Genomic DNA, 19,296 nt, shown 5'->3' with positions numbered 1-19,296 from the left:
TCCACGGGCAGACACTATTCTAAGCTCTTCACAAGGATTATTAGGTTCAGTTCTCCCTCAGATTCTCTGAGAGAAGTGCCTAATTATCTTCATTTTATTGACACTGAAACTGAGGCACAAAAATGTTACATAACATGTAGATGCTGAGGGGTGGGAGAGGGAGGGGCGCTTGCGTGAAGCCAATAAAGAAAGACTCAGGAATAAAGAGGGAGAGCATAGGCGCTCTGCGGGGGTGGCAGAGAGGGACGAGGCCGAGCAGCACAGCCGCACGAGTACCAGGTACAGCTGGTTTTCTGGGGATTTGTGAAGCAGGTTGGCTGAACCGACGGGTAACATGGAAGCAGGGCTGTGGGAAGAGCAGGCCAAATGGCGGCCCGTAAAGCAGGACACAGACCGGGGCGGGAATGGATTTATGAATCCGCAGAGAAGCAGATCAAGGGCAAGAGAAATGGGGCCCAAGTCCTGAGCCTTGTTGCCAAGGGAAGAGGGCAGCCTGGAACACACAGAAGGGACTGATTTAACTTGTAGAGGAGATTTATTTTGCATTTTGCTCAAAATTTGATAGGCTCTTGGCAAGTGTATGAAACAGTCATAGATTTGGCAGTCTTCTGCTAGCAGATTTGAAATGTTCAGTCCTTAAGAACTGCTGCATCGTTAGGTTATGCAAAACAGGGTGCAATTTTGTAAATATGCCATCTTGTACTGATTTGACATTTGTTCTATTATCCCAGAATATGCCAAAGGGAGAGAGACCTTCAGATTTAAGCCAAACCTTAACTTGTTTGTTGAGTGCTGATAAAATGTTGACTGCTGTGTGATCTTTAAAGAAGCCAGTGTTGCTTGGTGAGGACTGAGGTAGGGCCCCCTGTCGGGTTGACGGGCTCTCTTTCCTTGGCGTCTCACGGATACAGTTGTTTGATAGATGTAAACAAGGAAAACATCCGATAGAGTGGGTCGAAATAATTTTTTCTCAACAATTTTCTCTGGCCTCTGTTTTCTGTGGCATTAATGGTGCTTCCTAAAATAGCATTACTTAATGCTATCGATGAGGTTTCAGTTGCAAGAGGAAGTCGGTGCACCCGGAGTAGCTCCCGGACGTGCTGGGTTGTCTGTGAGACCGGCGGCCATTTGTCCTTTCCGAGGAAGCCTGGGAATGGGGAGGAGTTGTTGGCTGGGACGTGAAGGGATGCTAGAATGTAATGCTAAGGGGAATGGACTTCGGAGTTCGACCTCTACTCAAGTTTGGTTTCCACCATTTGCTAGCAGTGTGAGCTCGGAGAGGTTGCGTAAGCTCTCTGAACCTCAGTTTCCTCATCTGGAAAATGGGGATCATCAAGCCTACCTCACAGGGTTATTGAAAGGATTAAATGGGACACCCGTGCCTGCCCTGAGGTAAGCTTTCGAAACATGGCACCTGCCGCCCTCATTGTCCTCAGGAAGCCGGTTGTCCTTATGGGTCCTCGATGGCACAAGGGGTGGCTTAAAAATTGTTAGAACTTCCGTTTCTTACAGTACTTCCCCGCTCTTATCAGCTCTCTCTTTATTTCAAAAATACAAAGATTCATTTGCTGGAAGGTAACTGAGGAACCGGCATGATCCAACAAGCAGCTACAGATGGTTCTTCTGAGGGCTTGAAGGAAAAGCTCCTCACAGAGATGCTGTGGATTCGGCACTGCCACTGGACCAATCCTTCCCACTTCGCTTTGCCAGACTGTTGCTGACAGCGGGGCTCTCCGGAAGTTTCTAGCCTCGGGAGAGTGCCAACTGCACCACCATTGCATCCTTGCCCATTTATCACTCTGAGCTTCCTTTTTAGTAGCTGGTGATAGACTATTCGGCTTCTAACTTAGTCATCCATTTCCTTTTCTATTTCTGTTCCCATCGATAGGCAAATGGGGATGAGCCTATTTTAGTGGGTTAAAATAGCACGGTGATATTATTTCCGATTATTAACCATCTCTTCAGTTAATGCGCGCGTCTCTTTCTCTGGCTTCGGAGGTTGCCTTCCGCGCGGTGGACCGCCAAGGGTCTGTCTCGAGGGAGAAGCCAGGATCTGGGTCCAGTAGGGAATGATGGGTGGTGCCAGAGGCAAGATGCCATGGCCGCATCTCTGGGGGGTGGGGGGATGCTCTCTGCCGCCTGAGAGCCTGAGAGCCGGCGTGGGCCTCCAGGCTGCCCGTCCACCGGTCCGCCTCGCGCCGGGAGGCCCCTCTGGAGGCTTCTCCCGGGGAGCAGGGGGAAGCGAGCATGGAAAGGGCACACCTAGTTCACCGTTGCCTGGGAGGCTTTTGTTTTATTTTTCTCGTGCTGCATTAAAGTATTTGTCTTTCTTTCTTTGTAGTGTAATATTGTTAATGTAAAACAATTTGCATCATGACACTTTTATCACAGTTTTCGTCTTTTTCTCAGTATGTTGCATTTCTCACCATGTCTAGTTCATCACAGCTACAGTGTGTACATCACAACATTTATCTTAGGCTCAGGGTTTTACTTGTTTATAAAAATTGTCTTCTTTCAGCCTGTATTCACTCCATTTAAGAAAAAAAAAAGGCAGCCAGAAACTGTTTTGGTCCAAACTCCAGTAGTTATCACATTCCTTGCTAACTGTCCTGCGTATTTATATGTCTCCTAACTATTACTCTATGTTTCAATGACATTTCTCAGTTTCATGGCTCGTGGAGGTTGTAGGAGCAGCTTTTGCTGTTCAAGCTGCCAAGCCAGGAAGGCCCGTGGGGCTTTTGGAGGTGAGGCGAAGTGACAGAGCTGCCTGCGCGGGTCAGGTCTCGGGGTGGAAGCCGTGTGTGCCGGGGTGGCCGAGCGCTGGGTTCGGTGTGGGGAGGACCGAGGCCGAGCGAGCAGCGACGGCTGGGGGGACGTCGCAGGGAGCGTCCCGGCCTGCGGCTCGCCCGGTGCGTGTTCGCTGGCAGTGCTGGAGCCCCAGCGTCTGGCAGCTCAAGCCCGGACTCCTACTCTGCCCTTTGGGGAGGTTGGTTTTGACCCCTTGCTTTCTGAAGAGCGGAAATTGCTCGGGGTTCTGCTGCCGCATTGGGCTGTGCGGCAGCTGCAGGTTCAGAAAACACGCTCCCACCTCTCACAGGGCCTTGCAGACCAGCTCTCTTTGGACTGGCTCCGCGTAGGAAGGCATGGGAGCCTTGAGGCCGAGGGGATACCCAGAGCACTCGGCGCCGTACAAGTTCCAGGACAGTTAACTTGGCTCTCAGTGCCCCTTTGCTGGAGGGCCACATCGTGAGCAGCTTGGGCGGCATAAGAAGTAAAAGAGGTTCTGCTCTCAGACTTTGTGTCCAGCTCCGACACTTTGCACAGATGTAACCTAGTGCCAGTTGCTCACTTCTGAGTCGTGGGGTCGCCATGGAGAAAGCAGGATTGCTGTGGGCCTATCTCAGAGGAATGTTGGCAGGATTGAAGAGAGTAGTGCTTTTTGCAAATATTTCCATTTTACAGAAAACGAGACTCAGAGAGCAGCATGTCTCCAGGTGCACAGCCCACTGATGTTGAAGCTGGGGCTAGAATCCAAATCCAGTTTCCTTAGCCCTATCCCCTTCCTGAGACCATCAGGGTTCCCATCAAAAAGTACCAAGCTGGTGTTAGCTACAAAGAGATCTGTAAAATACCTACCTTGGCACTCATAAAGTTGACTTTGGTTTACCAAGATGCTGGAGGAATAGCTGGATGATTTTTAAACCTATAGGAAAACTACCGGCCCTCCCTGTGCCCAAACTGTAAGGAGTCAAGAGAAGCAGACTCCAGCTCGCCTCCTCCCGGAGGCACTACGATGCCTCTGTGACACCTTTGCCTTCATCCCAACTTTGTAAACATCCCCAAATCAAGATCAGATGACCAGTTCTGCGCTTTCAAAGACTTTCTCATCGAAGGCCCCACCCCCATTCTAGAAGTCCTGCCTCACTGAGGCCAGTCTTCAAAAAGCTTACCTCCCAATTTTTTGCCCAATTTCTCTGGCTGATCCAATAGCGGGATTTTCCCTGATACAGAACGAGGCAGACAACAACAACCCACTGATTTTCTAAGGCCTTGCTTGATCTTTTGCACCCCTTTCCCCTCCCATATGTTACATTTGCCTAGGTTTTAAACATCTGTTCCAAAAGAGGTAATACTTGCTTCTCATTCATTGCCTAGCAATGTGGACCAAAGTTCATATGACATATTGCAGAGTATGTTTAGTTGCAAATGCTATGTACAGGCTCTTTGAAATGTAGCATGTATGGCACCATGTGACACATGGTTGCCATGGCAATACACTTTTTGGCTGAACTACAGCATAAGCCCATGGAACATACATTGCTAATATGAGACTCTGCCCTGTGCTAATGCATAGGACATAGCCAATCTGGGATCTGGGACTCAAGGGGCTTTGCGTGCAACCCTGGTGGCAGGTGCCCTCTGCCTGCATGTGCGAGGAAGATGTGGCATCCTCCCTTTCCAGTCCTGTCTCCCAGGCACAGGGCATGCTGTGCATTCTGCCATGCATGGAGACAGCATTTGCTTAAATATCGGTTTGCTATATTTTGTATCAAAGGGGGCCCCAGCTGAAAACATTTTATTTTGTAAACTGAAGTGAAAAATCAGTTTATGGCAGATCTTTTTTTGAATAATGACATTCTTTTTCCCAATTCCAGAATTCAACAGTCATGAGCAGAGCTGAAAATTTTAAACAAGTTGAGTACCTCCTTATTCATGGAACAGCAGATGGTGAGTTTCAGTTAATTAGACTTTTTAGTATCACAGACAGGTTTGCAATTTCACTACTGACAAAACAAAAGCATGAGGGGCAAGACTGTTACATTTACTTCAATAAAACAGTGTTGCTTTCCACAACTCACTTGTCTTGGGCTAAATGGGATGCGAAGTCCTAGAACTTCAAATAGTCCCTTTCTTCTTGTGCCTTTCCCACCCTTCCTATCAGAAAAGGAGCGACTATTAGATACTTTGTGTTTCCTTTCTCTCCCTGCAGATAACGTTCACTTTCAGCAGTCAGCTCAGATCTCCAAGGCCTTGGTGGATGCGGGAGTGGATTTCCAAGCAATGGTATAGCAAAGCTTGCTGCAAAAGGGGAGAACTTGCTGGTGGTGTCTTGGTTTCCCCTCTCCCGCTCCTTCCCCTCAAGCAGTCCCAGGAGACAGGGACAGAATTAAAAGGGTTTTAATTTGCCCAATGAGAAGTTGGAAGTGATATCCTTAAGCCATAGAGACAGTAATGTTCAAAACTATTAGAGACTTGGGGGTTGAGAAGCACAATATTGCATATCTCAGGAGTGTCAGAACAGTGCTTTCCTACCCATGTGATTGTTCAATCTCTCCCTATTTGGATTCAGAAGTAATCACTTACTCAGTAAATGTGTGGCGGAGTAAGTCTAAAGTGAAACCAGCCTCATAATAGCTCAGCTCCAGTATGAAAATCCATTTCTGTCTAGTATGTATTACTAGCCATTCTAACAACAGTGGGGCATTAATAATCAGCATGCTTCAGTTTTTGCAATGGCAGGGTTACCTTTTGTTGAACAACCACAGGCAATAAACAATTAGGCTGGTTTTATAGAGTTGGAAATGGCTAGAGCTGTTGTTGCCTGTACAGTAGGCTTTCTAGATAGTAAGTCAGATTCATTTTTTGCTCTAGACCTTTTCAGATCAAGAAGAAAAAAGAAAAGATGTTGTGTGTGTGTGTGTGTGTGTTACATACATTAAATGTATGTTTGTATATATGTATATGCATGTGTGTTGCACTAAATATTTTTGTATAAAATGCTTTCTTGCCTCTATTAGCTAGAAAACCTGCTTTTCCTCACGCTCTTCACACACACACACACACACACACACACACACACACACACACACACACACTTTGCTCTGTGATCAGTTCAAATGGTGCCCACTGAATTAGAGTGGGCCAGTTATTGGATACCAAAAAAACAAAAAAACAAAAAAACAAAACAAAAAACCAAACCCTGCTTATATTTTTTGGGCTCAGATTCTTGTAAGAGGTTTTTTGCTACTCAAAGAAATGATATTTTAATTAGGCAATTTTTTCAAATTTTATTAATGTCTTCATAATATATGTTTACCTGGTAGTGACTTCCCATTTGTTTATTGTGGGATGCCTTGATAAATTTTTGCCTCAAGTCATCAACTCTTTCATAAATGTCAGACATACAGATAGAAAATTCTAGTGAAAAATCAAAGTGTTTGCCAATAAGACATTTGACTTTTGACCTCATGTCAAACATATGTATGAAATATTGAAATAAATTTTTCTAGTTCCTTGGTGACATATATTAGGAAAAAGTGCTTTTAAAAAAGTCATTTATTTTAATACAGTTTCTCTTCCTGCAGAGTAGGAGAAATCTGACACTTGATAACACTTAATTAAAACTAGTGTGCTTAATGGGATAAACATTCTCTCCTGTGCATGATGTGGTTCTAAGTGTCCTTTGAGTCAAATCTGAAAGTGGATTTGGATAGTTTCATTACTATATATATATATATATATATATATATATATACCTACTCTTAAAACAATGTTTTAATTCTGTGTGTGCTCATGAGAGCTTATTTGAATTATTTTCTAAAAAAGAAGACAACTGACTTCCTAATTCTGGCCTTTCTCTTTCTCTGCAGTGGTACACAGACGAAGACCACGGGATTGCCAGCAGCATGGCACACCAGCACATATATACCCACATGAGCCACTTCATAAAACAATGCTTCTCTTTACCTTAGCACCTCCAAACAACATGCCCGACCTTATTAAAAGCCATTTTTGTTCTATCTCAAAACTGCACTGTTAAGATGATGATCTTAAGAAAAAATACACTCAAATCAAGAAATTCAAGGTTACTTTTGTTCCCCAATTTCATGTCTGTAACCCTAAATAGGGACTTCTGTCTTTGCAACGGATTACCTTACTGAAGTTTGAATTATTCCATCTGGTTTTGTTTATTATTTAAAATCATTTCCACATCCGTTGCTGAAACAACAAATCTGAATTTTTTAATGGGAGCTTTGCATAGGTTCCCTGGGAAGCATTTTATTCTTTTCTAACTGGACCAGTCCAAATCTCGTTCTCTTCTTTAAAGGGATGGCATGATGTGAGCAGTGACGTCACTGAGACAGGGGTAAGAAGGGAAGGGTGAGGGGAAGAAGCCAGTAGGTCTGGCTGGGAACCCACGTCCGAGCATGATGACCCGACCAGGCTCCTGTCAGCAACTCTTGGAGAAGAGCTGTTCGCAGCCAGACTGGCACGGTTTTCTGAGAAAGACTATTCAAACAGTCTCAGGAAATCATATATGCAAAACACTGACTTCTGAGTAAAACCACAGCAGTTGAATAGACTCCAAAGAAACGAGAGGGAATCTGCCAACAATGCAAAGCCCCCAGGTGCCAGCTACGGCTATAGGTGCGACAAACACACAGCAAGGGGGAGGGGAAAGCACTGTCACTGTGCCTTACAACTACTGATGTTTCCTAGTGAAAGAGGCAGCTTGGAACTGAGATGTGAACACATCAGCTTGCCCTGTTAAAAGATGAAAATATTTGTATCACAAATTCGAACTTGAAGGAGTCCTTGCATCAATTTTTCTTAGTTCATTTCTTTGAGCATCTTAATGAAGAGAATATTTTAACTTCCTTGGCCTTTTTTTTTAAAAATCAAAAATAAACTACAAAGTTATGTATTGTTATTCCCATTCTACATATGGTTGAATTTCTCCTGGTCATTTAATAAACGTTCCTTCATTTTTTCAGAGGTAATGCGTTTTGTGTCTTGAATGAGACCTAAACCACGTTGGCATATGGACACGTTTATCCAAAAAGGCTCTTGTTTATTTTGCTTGTTACCCCAGACTGCCTTGTAAACATGGAGAGAGTTCAGTTTTTGTTAAAAAAAAAAAAAGATACATAAAAATGTGTTAAATTAAGCAGTTTGTAGGGCTTTTATGTAATACATATACAATTTGTTATCACACACATATATAGCTTTTGAAAAACCCAAATAATTTTTATTTTTTAGGTAATACATAATATATAATTTTATTCCATTAAACTGTGATGAGGCTCATGTTATAAAAACAAATAACATCAACAACAACATCTCAGTGTAAGTTAAGGAGTCAGTAACTCAAGTGTTTGACTATTTTGGGTGACATATCTATATTAATGAAAGCATAGATTTCAGATGCTGCATTTAGTCTAGCAGATAACTGAGGAAACATGATTTTTTTTTCAATTGTTTGCAAAATGGCCTCATTGTTTTAAAAAATTGATTTTATGAACTCAAACTTAACTTCAGACCATTTACTGGAAAAAGTTGTCTCAGAGTGAGCTCCAGCACAAAAATCTAAAAATAGAAGAAATGGAAAAAATCTATCAATTCAACATAAGACTGGTGAGTCATGCATAAGAATGGACAGAGGGTTGTGAAATTCAGCTTCGATTGTACCTTGGGAACATGCCATTGAGTAGCTTCACCTGACGTCCCAATCCCACTCATCCACTAGAGCTATAAATCGACCTGCAAACCTGTAGGGCTCTTGTCATAATTCTATTTCTTAATAGAGCTCAATCATCGTGAGTAACTGGACCAATCTCTGCAGAGTTCTATATCCAGAAACAGTAGTCATAGATCATATGTCCACATCCTGGACTGAACTAATAGTCATAAGAGGAAATTAAATAGAAATTCTTCTTTTATTTTAATTGGAACCAGATATTGTGCAATATCTGATGGGGTACAGATATTGAAACCATTTGGCAGCATTAGATGTTAACAATATCAGATATTTCACAGATATCAATAAGACCATTGTACAATAGTAGATATTTCACAATATCAGATACTTCAGAGATATTAAGACCATTGTATAATATCTGATATTGTACAACTTCTGGACAATATCAAAACCATAGGATTCATCATTCCTTTAGTTTCTAAACATGTTATTTTCTCTGGAGCCCAGAGGTAAAAAAAATCCTAGCAGATATTTTTCACATAATGAGGGTTACAAATGGCAATGATGTGATTGAAGTTGAAGTGGATTTCATTCCACCCTCACAGGACACGTTTTACTCTCCAGTAAGAGAGTTTGAAATTGGCTGATTGGAAAAGGAAGGTAAAGACGTGAACAACTTCAGGAGAAACTTAGTCCGAGGCTAAGCTGGAAGCACACAGGAAATAATCCTAGCACTAAGCCGTGCAGACTTGCCTGCCGTTGACAGCTGCAGCCTCGGCGGGCACCAGGATGCTGAGATTCCCATCCGACACAACCTGTGGGAGCGCACCGCGCCCGGGGGGAGCCCACGCCAAAGGAGCGGTGTTCACATCCTTTCCATGGATGCAGTTTAGGTTTTGCTCAAGATTTTTAGAAAATCACTTCAAAAATTATTTTTGAACATTTTTTTTTTTGAAATCTTTCTAAAAATGATTCCATACCTCCATGTTTTCTTAAATAGAAGGCATGGAACATAATTCAGTGCATCCTTAAGGACTCGAAGGCATCACCATAAAGATCAATGATCACATCAGGCTGTGTGTCATTCTGGGTATTTTCGTTCTTATTCACAGGTGGTCACTGAAGCTACCAGTTCTACTACGTGGCATTTGCTTCTTTTGCTCGAAGGTGACATGCAAATGCCAATTTATAAAACTACTAGATTTGTACAATATTTAAGATTCAGTAAGTTCTAAATGAAAAACATACCAAAACACCAGAATGGCTTTTTTCTTAAAGTAAGAGAATTTTGTTCTGCCAATTTTGTGACAGTTCTTTCAGTGGTGTCTGAGAACCTTTTTACGTACATCCTGAGTGATCTGGCGTGTGTAGTCAGGATGTCTGAGGGATCCAGGTGATTGAGAATGAGAGACGAACGTGAGTAATAAAGCATAACGTCACTGCCCATCAGAAAAACTCAGAGCATGGTATTGTTAATAAGACTAATGTCATGCTCAGTAGAAATTTATCATCTTTCTGCATATCACCTTTCTGTGACAATATTAACATTTGTACTTGAGAATTTGAATTAATAAAAAGAAAGTTCCTTTCCTTACTTGCTAACGCGAGAGGGGATTCTTTTCTGATGCTACAGACTTTGAATTTCAACCAACTCAATTAAGTTGTTTTATTCTTCATAATCTTTCATCTGAACAATTCACCCCAAGTTTGTCAGATGATTTCAAACACATATTTGGTGAGACCCTGATTATTTCATTAAGTTTCTTCTATCCAAAGTCTTGATACTTGTGACTTGTGAGCCAAGCATTTCCTTGGCTAAGTCTGGTTTCCAATGTTGATCACAGAAATATGAGTCACAAAGAAAATGTAACATCCTGGGAAGAAATATTACTCATCTTAACCTGATTCTGGTTGCGTGACCCAGAATGAGGAGCCTGTTAAGGAGGAAGCCAGTCACTCCTCGCCCCCTGTTGGAGACTCAGCGCACTGCAGCCTAGATGAGGGGGACGTGGGTTAGAATCACTGCATGATCACTCACAGTGAGAAACATTTTCAAGGGCATTACTTAGCCTCTTTGAGCCTCAGTTTCCTAATCTGAAAGAAGTACAAAAACACCTACCTCACAGAATTGTGCCATTGCTGTGAAGATTTGTGTATAACTCTGCCGGCATATCCATGCCGGGCACCTCCCCCCCCCTCCCCCCCCGTCACACTACTTAGCTTTTGATCCTGGTTTGATGACTCCACCGATGACTCCATCATTTACACGGGGCCCCACCCTAGGTGTCTGTGTCTACCTCCAGGTGCTGGGCACATGAAGGTGCTCAATAAGCATTTGCTTTTGTTTCCATACTGACATGCCGGTGAGAATCCTTTTCGGATCTTTCACCATTCTTAATAAATGGAGCAGCGGCATCGTGCGATAGATTTCACTGAGGGTTCTGTCCAGCCTTTCCCAGCTGCATAAAGAGCCGAGCACAGACCTTAGCTCTGGAGAGTTACAAAGAACGGATAAAGCACTATTCCTATCTTTAAAAAGCTTAAACAAATGGAAGAAATAAGTCACATGGCAGAAATCTATACTACACACACCAGAAGGCAAGAGTACCTAGACATAAAGCCAAGTCTATGGTAAGAATGCTGAGATGAGTAGGGTGAAAAGGTGGGTGGGGGAAGGTGGTTTCTGGGTTCATACGCGCTGCCATTGGCTGCATTTGGTACTACATTTAGATTTCTTTAATAGTCTCAGGATTACTGTTGATATCATGCTTTTCAGAACATTTTTTTTCAAATACAACTCAAAATCTATCTATCTATATACCTTGTTCTACATGAAACGATTTATAATAAAGCTATTGTGTCTGGAGTTACTTAAGTACCTGAGGGGCATGGTTAAGCCTATTTGGTTTCAATCACAATAAAGTTTATACACCAGTCACAGAGAGTTTGGTTTGAGCCTCAGAACCATCCTGGTACAGGATCCCTAAGGAATCCGATTCCACTTTTTCGCCACTATATTTTCCACTGTGCTGCTTGACTAATCTTTCCAGAAATTCATGCCTCTCCATTACTCAAAACTTTATCTAAGGGATAAAGTTCAAATATCCTAATACAGAACTTAACATCATTTATAATATAATCGACTTGTATTTCTACCTTTTCTTATAGGTCTTCACTGCTCTCCCAACACTCCACCACACTGGGCTGTTTGCTTCGTTCCAAACATGCCATACATCAAATATGTCAGGCTCCAGTTACACCATATATCTTTACTGTTTGATTTCATACTTATTTCAATACTGGCCTGTGTTTGAGAATCTTTGCAGCTCTTGGAGTAGGTTTCCTTCCCCATTTCTATCCTAATTCATATGCTACCTCTTATATAATATCTTCCTCGAACTCTGCCCTCCTGAAAGATCCATGTTTGGGTTATTCGTTGTTGTCATTATACAGCCAACTCGGTACATGTCACATTGTGTCATGGCTCTGTGTCTACTGTGCCCTTAGAAGCAAGGACCACAGTTCTATTTTCAATGTTCCAGCTCAAAAAGTATTGGCCCATACACTGACAGAACTGAGCCGTAATGACAGTTGAATCAGTGAGCTGCAGCTTTCTCAGAAAAACACCCCAAGAGATCTGGAAAATAAAATATTACCGATAATCCTTGAATACTGGGCTTCTTCAAGGGGACTGATTGCAAGTAGCCTTTCCAAATAGATATTTAGAGAAACACCATATCCAAATTACTCTCATCAAATTTTCAAGTGCTTGTAAATCTCATTTCATTTCAATGAATGAATAGACAAGATACTTATTAGAACATTTGGGTAGCAATCTTGAAAGAATCATAAAATAGTCAAGTGACCATGAGTGAACAGCTAAAGTTAAACAGGAATGGAGGTGCAGATAGGAGAAGGAAAGAAAGAAAGAAAGAAAGAAAGAAAGAAAGAAAGAAAGAAAGAAAGAAAAAGAAAGAAAGAAAGAAAAAAGAAAGAAAGAAAGAAAGAAAGAAAGAAGAAAAAGAAAGAAAGATAAAAAGAAAGAAAGAAAGAAAGAAAGAAAGAAAGAAAGAAAGAAAGCAAGCCAGCCACACTTTTAAGAGCCAAGAAAAATCCTAAAAGATCTAGGGATAGTGTTAAAATACAAGTTGCTTGTGAATTGTCAGTGGAGAGTTTCAATTAAGCTGTAGATTTAAACTATACCAAGGAGATATTCAGATTAAATTCAGGAAAAAACTTCCCAATATCAAAGGATGTTTAATGGTAGCAATTATAAAGTAAACTCCCAAGTCAAAAGAAAAATACTAACCAGTACATTAAAGTCTGAATGTAATTACCTCCATAACATACTGCCAGATGGCTACAAAAGAATAATGGTCCCATGTGACCCATAGTAAAAAACAGGGAGGAGAGAAATTTTAGGAAATGCCTTTCCCATGGTGGGGTTGGGGGGTTGGGCTGAAAACAGAAGTCTAAGGAGTTCTACTTATGGGAAATCCTAGTAACGACCTTGGAAGATTTTACTAGTCTTGGGAGCAATGCCATTTGCACCCAAGGCACTGCTTTCTGGAAAAATGAAGAGATATATCCTACTACATACATAATATTCTTTTCATAAAGTTCAAATTGTCAGAATACTCTAGAAACGTCTGCATCACCAAATTTTCTTAACAGGGGTGTTTAAATTTAAATATTATGCTCAGTCAAAATGTTCTACATTGATTTACTGATTAAGGAGAAAAAAAACAAAGACACTCTGCATCACAATTTAAAATATGCAAGGAAATTAATAGGATAAATATTTATTTCCACATAACATTTCTTAGTTGTGAAAAACACAATATCCTAGTCACATTTACATATTACTTGAACTTTGCAATAAATTACATTCAAGATATTCAGTAATTTTGACCAGGAATCTGAAATTAGGAGGAAATATATAACACTACATTTTTTCTTATATTTTATATGATTTCAAAATATTAGGATTAACATAGAGATAGCATTAAAATTCACACAAGAACAAAATGACTATAAAAATACTCAGAAATACAGAATTTCATTGGGTATGATTGCTTATTCAAATAAGTGATCATGTGAAGGTTTTAATTCACTATGATCATTTGTAACAGAACAGTTATTAATATATTAAAACACTAGGAGGCTGCTTTGGGGACTGACTGGCACATACAGCTAGTCTAAATCATATAACAATGGGAATGTTTACAATGTGGAATCTGTATTATAAAACACACAAAGGCAACACATTTGGAATGGAAAGTTTCTGTATTTCTCCTTGGCATTTATAAACACAGACTGTATTAACTGCAAATTATTCTTATAGTTTTTAGGTTTACATTCCATAAAAGAAATGGCTCCTTAAAAGATTGTGAGGGGAGTTTTCCGAAATATCAAAATGTTGAGGCTTATGGAGGCTTTGTTGGGATTTCTTTTTACTCTCAAGCTTGATCACAAGAGGATTTTTTTTTTCACTTTTCATGTGTACTTATACACAAAATATGTAATTACTAGTCTGGAAAAGCCGCGGGGCTCTGATTTATAAAATTGGACACTGCAGATCATAAGGTTGATGATCAGTGGTCATTCTTAGGAAATAAGAGCACTACAAGATTCCATCTTTATTAACTTCGCATTATCTAAAATGAAATGAAATACCGTATTTTTTGTAATGCTCAAAAATTCTTAACTTTCCTTCCTCTTGTGCAAGCTTAGTAAAAATGGATTCTTTCCTATGGACTGAAATATCTACAGAAACTTCTCAAACAGAATCTGAAATATTCATTGAAAAGACTATTTTTCTACAACATGCATTCAATTAAAAAGTGGAAAAGAGCTTTTCAGAAGAGAAAAATATAGTTGGAGACCTGTCAGCCTAACATTAGCACATGATTCAGAAGCAGCATTAAGCAGTACGTGACCTTTAGCAGCAGAATAACTACACAGGAGTGAAATTTCATGTACAAGGACTCACCATGTGGCCTTCCATGGGTGTTACAGAATAGGTTTATTTGGAAAACATTTGTTTTTAATGGGAGAGAAATTTAACAGCATATTTCTGATAAAGGTTTATATTGAAAATCTCACAAAACCTACAAAGTTTTCCTGAAGCATTTCCTACAAGCTGAGTGTTTGATGGTGTAATCACAACTTGAATTGTTAAGCAAACACTATTTGACTCTGCATTAGTTTCTGATTCTTTTAAACAAGTTGTGAGCAGGTTTCTATACATTTTTTTCAAATGACTTTAGTTTTAGTTACATATAAACTCTTAAGTATTAAATGTATCATAATAAATCAAGGAAATGCATAAATACAATTATTAAAAAATGCTTCCAAACTAACTTTTTGATTTGGGTCTTTTGAAATAAGTCACTAATGCTAAGCTATAAAAAATAAAAAGGAGTAGGACTACCTTTCAAAATTCTTCTGAATGAAATTATCAGGTAGCTTCAGGTCACTAAAGTAGGAAAATACAAACTAGGTAAATCTGACATCTCTTTAAGAAAGCTATTGCTCTCATAAAACTAAGCATGAGAATCCAGTGTTTACAAATGTCTAACATACAGCAAGGAACACAGAGATTCTTGCATTAACTATCATGTATGCTCACAAGGGTGTCTCACTGCTCAGAAGTTTAAACACAGAAATGAAACAAGTATTGCACTACTTACAGTATGAAGGTGGATTTGGGATGAGAGACAGAATTTACAATACATGATCAAAGCAGTTTTATTAATAATTGTGGCACTCTTCTCATATATATGTAAAAAATAAATTGAAGATCAAGTCATAGACAAGTCTCCCTGTCAACACCTTTCCCTGAGTCAGCTTTCTTCTCTTTTCGGCTTTCAATGCTACAGGGGGAAAAAAAAGGGAGAAATTTATTACTGCAATCCTGCACGGCTACTGTGAGATCTGCTTGCTCAGACACAAAACCCATCAACCCCAAAGCACCACATGGGCCCTTAGCATTGCTCTTTCATGCTGCGAAGCATAGCTAGATAGCAACAATTAAAATCCTCTGCACTCAGTGAGGTAGAAACCGAGAACTGCAGAAAGGGGGACATTAAAAAAATAGGAACTAGAAAGCAAAAACCAGACATTTTTAAAACAGTTCCAAAAGCATGCAGGATCGATACCACCATCCTTGTTTGGCCAAAGGAATTATGATTGCTGAAAATGCCCCCAACTACCCCCCCACCTGTCTTCAGAAAGCACTGACGCCATGGGAACACCAGCGAGATGCCCCGGGAGGTATCTCAGGGCTCGCTGCGAGGGGCTCGTCCTCTGTGCACACACCGGATCATGATCTTTGGTGAGCACTGTGTTGTGGTCAGCAGGACAGACACATCTCCGCTGGTCTGGAGGACATGTTCACCCCCACACACCACCCTCCAAACACCTGCACAGACTAACTCTCATCCTGGCCCTCACCTCACTCCTTCCGGAATCAACTCCTTCCCAAGTAACTTCTGTTTTGTCTGTTCTCCAATTAACTTGATGGATGGGCAAGTTGGTAATAAGACTCTACCATTTTTGTCTATGCTTTTTTTCGATATTTTCCCAATGAACACTTTTCCTACTCTCGTGTGGACAGTTTTCATGGAAAATTCAAATCATGTGCTCACAGGCGGGAAGCTCCCAGCAAGAACACATGCTTCCTGAGGGGAGAAGCCCTCACTCCTTAACGACTCCCAGCACGGGGCAGATTTCCCCACACCTGAGGCCTCCTGCGTCCCTCTGTGTCACCGGGGGCCCTGAACCACAAAAGTCCACCCATTTTTATTGGTAACTTTGTCCCTTAATATAAATGTATGAAATAGTTGGTGGTGGGGAAACCCTCGGTTTTATAACTCTTCCCAAAGTAATAAAGTGACAGTTAAAACCTTTTTTTTTTTTTCCTATGCGGCCTCCTGCACAGCTTTCTTAGTGGTCAATAACTTAGACACATTCTATGAGTGTGTTTTTAAAATTGTTTTTCCTCCAATTCAAGCTAGAAACAGCCCTTCTCAGTTGTCACCACCACCCGGCACCATCAGGTAAGAAGTGCCGGAGCTTCTGCCATCCGTGGCACGCCGCCAGCGCTGAGAGCTGGTGTGAGCGGGTGTCTACGGCGCCCGGGTGTACGCCTGCCACACTTCTCAGCACACACTACTTACAGGTCAGAGCAAAGCAACTTTCCTCCCTTTTCTTTTCTCCTTCCACAAGGAGAGATGACAGTGTGCACATGATGTGTTGAGAGCCTTAACTCTGTATTTTTAACTCCCCTATAGGCATGACTCACTTTCTTCTACTTTAAGTGCCTTTCCTATGACAAGTGTCTGCTACCCTACTTTCCAAATTAACTTTTCCCTGTGCTTTACCTGTCTCCCTGGCTCTTCCGCCGGACAGAGCCAGTGAAAAAGGGCAGCAGGGGGCAGTGGAGGAAGCCTGGACTGGAAACTGGAAGGTTATGTTCAGTTCCCCGGAAGCCAAGGATGTACTGTGGGACCTTGGACTCGTTATTTAATCTCTCTGGGACTTGGTTTCCTCATCTGTAAGTTAGTTTTGGACTTTATGGTTTCTAAATACTCTTGTAGCTCGAATGCCAGAATTCTGAGGCTGGTATTCTCAATCACAATGAAGATAGAATAAAAAAACTGCCCCTGTAGGAGACTGCAGGGACAGAGACACACAGGGCTCTCCGCACATGCACGGCTCCTGCATGATGCTCTGCTCGTCACCTTCTTACAAACCAGCACATTCCCAACTGCACTATGAGTCACTGAGCAGTGAGAAGAAATTCAGAATGTTGACTTCATTTACAGGTGTGCTTCCTCCCGACGTCCTGCGTTGGTCATCTTGGTTGTTTGGTTACAAAACTATAACCAATGAATTGATCTGGGGTTTTTCCCCCCGTTTAAAACCAGTGGTTTGGGTACCAGATTAGATTTCAACAAACTATGAGGCAGAAATTTTATAACCAGCTCAAGACTTCTATGAAAAATATTATTGACTTGAACCTATCTTCTTACCGTATGGCTATTACTCTCTTTATTCCTTGTTACGTTCATTTTTCAGGATTCCAATCAATTCTAAACTTTCATTGTAATAAACATATTACTTCTATTTATTAAATATGTATCATATCTATGATATCTATTGCAATAGACATATATTACATATCTATTCTATACCAGGTACTCTGCAAAGAGGAAGGGATACAAGATAGATGAGACAGTGCCCCTCCCCTTGAGGAGTTACAATTTAAAATATAAGGAAATAATATTTCAGAAGAGAGCAGAACATGACCTGCTACCCTCATGCTGCCCAGCAATCTATGAAACTGTTACGTTTCGATCACAGCAAAATCGTTATGAACAACATTAACCAAGCAGTCATGAGAGGGCATAGGCCTAGAAAATCAGAGCAAAGAAGGAGAATCCAGGATATAAGAAGGTGGTGGGAGTGGGTAGCCAGAGGAGAGCAGAGAAGGTGGCCCCGGAGCCTAGCCTCGGCCACCAGGGCAAAGCCAAGTGCTATTTTCCCAATGTTGCTAGCTCTCTTCCCAAGAAATGTCAATCTTGGGTGTCAGTTTTATAAAACATAGCAGTTGCTCACCTATTCTGATGCAATGTGGTTTTTAATGAGACCTATTTCTGCCAATCCAATTCAATAAACCACAGAGGAGCTTGTCACATGTATGCATTGCACTGTTGAACAAGGATCAAATTAGATATCCTACAGATGTGGTCAAATTTGCAATTAGTTCTTAGATCCTGCTTTGAGTCAGATTGGATAAAACATTTTTACAATGAAAAGTGAATGAAATGATGGAGAAAATACAACTGCTATTCCAAATTCCACTAAGGAAAAATATCTAGGCTTCTCTGACACCCTGATAGGCATGCAGGGGACAGGATGGAGAACAAGGAGCGGCAGGGGGTGAAGGGGGTGATGGGGGTGACGGTCAAAAGTTTCAAGGAAGCCAACTTAGGTCTCAAGAGGTGTAGACCCTGGTGACCTGGTCTTTAGGTTTTAGTTTTGTTTGCCAACAGATACTCTAGCAGGCACAAAATTTTGGAGTTCCGGGTCATCACACTCCACTCCAATGCCTTCAACAGACACACCGTAAGATAGCAATGGCTTTGGGAGGGTATTGTCATTAGTGGGTGGTTTTAGGATTTTTGGAAGCCACACTGTTTCTGCCAGTTTCCACTGTTATGAAAGTGAAAGACATTAACCATGAACCAAGAGATACATTCACATGGAAAGCTACAGATCTTATCACATTTAAGGGTAAACTTCCATTCGCAATAGTTTGAATCTCATGTTAGTGGTAACATATGTTCAAAGAGTAAGAAACAAGTGGTTATATCAAAATATAAAGGATGGTCCTAATTAAAACTGGACATGTTGCATTGTTTTAAAACAGCTAGGTTTTTCTGATGAAAAGCATCACTTGACTTTACTATTTACTTTGAGGAGTACCTAAAATGTCATGACATAAATTTTCTTTTTTTTTTTTTTTGCTTGAACCAAAGGAAAACAGAAAAAGCGTTTGTACGCTGGATCCATTTTAGTGCAGGAAGAAAAGTAACCTGTAAGTTCAGTTGTCTCATATTTTCCACATATTTCCAATGGCCAGCATTTTATTTTGAGCTTATAAACCTGGAGTTCCCATTTTTTTAAAAATCAGAGAAATGCCATATTTTTAACGTGAAAGAGTCCACAAGCACATATTCCAGTGGGTTTGAGAAATTACCCTTCTCATAACTCTGATTTTTCCCCAGACTTCTACCAAAACAGAGTTACTG

At 41.0% G+C, this 19,296-nt stretch overlaps 2 protein-coding genes across 20 annotated transcripts in view; one reads left to right on the top strand and one right to left on the bottom strand.

The window, feature by feature from the left end:
- DPP4 (dipeptidyl peptidase 4) overlaps positions 1-7,776 on the top strand; it is a 78,989-nt gene extending 71,213 nt beyond the window's left edge. For 3 of the 4 annotated variants that reach the window (XM_011231867.3, XM_034654645.1, XM_034654646.1), the window contains 3 exons: positions 4,656-4,728; positions 4,991-5,064; positions 6,651-7,776. In XM_011231867.3, coding sequence (XP_011230169.1) covers positions 4,656-4,728; positions 4,991-5,064; positions 6,651-6,752 — 249 coding nt within the window. In that variant the 3' untranslated portion in view covers positions 6,753-7,776. The remainder of the gene's footprint in view (positions 1-4,655; positions 4,729-4,990; positions 5,065-6,650) is intronic. The other variant, XM_034654643.1, reaches the window with a different exon arrangement.
- A 5,496-nt stretch (positions 7,777-13,272) lies between these two features.
- SLC4A10 (solute carrier family 4 member 10) overlaps positions 13,273-19,296 on the bottom strand; it is a 304,114-nt gene continuing 298,090 nt past the window's right edge. For 8 of the 16 annotated variants that reach the window (XM_034654638.1, XM_034654629.1, XM_034654636.1 and 5 more), the window contains one exon: positions 13,273-15,354. In XM_034654638.1, the coding sequence (XP_034510529.1) occupies positions 15,288-15,354 (67 nt within the window). In that variant the 3' untranslated portion in view covers positions 13,273-15,287. The other 8 variants (XM_034654639.1, XM_034654637.1, XM_034654633.1 and 5 more) reach the window with 1 other exon arrangement.

Source organism: Ailuropoda melanoleuca, chromosome 2 (genome assembly GCF_002007445.2).
Source record: "Ailuropoda melanoleuca isolate Jingjing chromosome 2, ASM200744v2, whole genome shotgun sequence".
NCBI lineage: Eukaryota > Metazoa > Chordata > Mammalia > Carnivora > Ursidae > Ailuropoda > Ailuropoda melanoleuca.
Note: the sequence above shows the minus strand (reverse complement) of the source record. Positions and strands in the feature narration are given on the sequence as shown.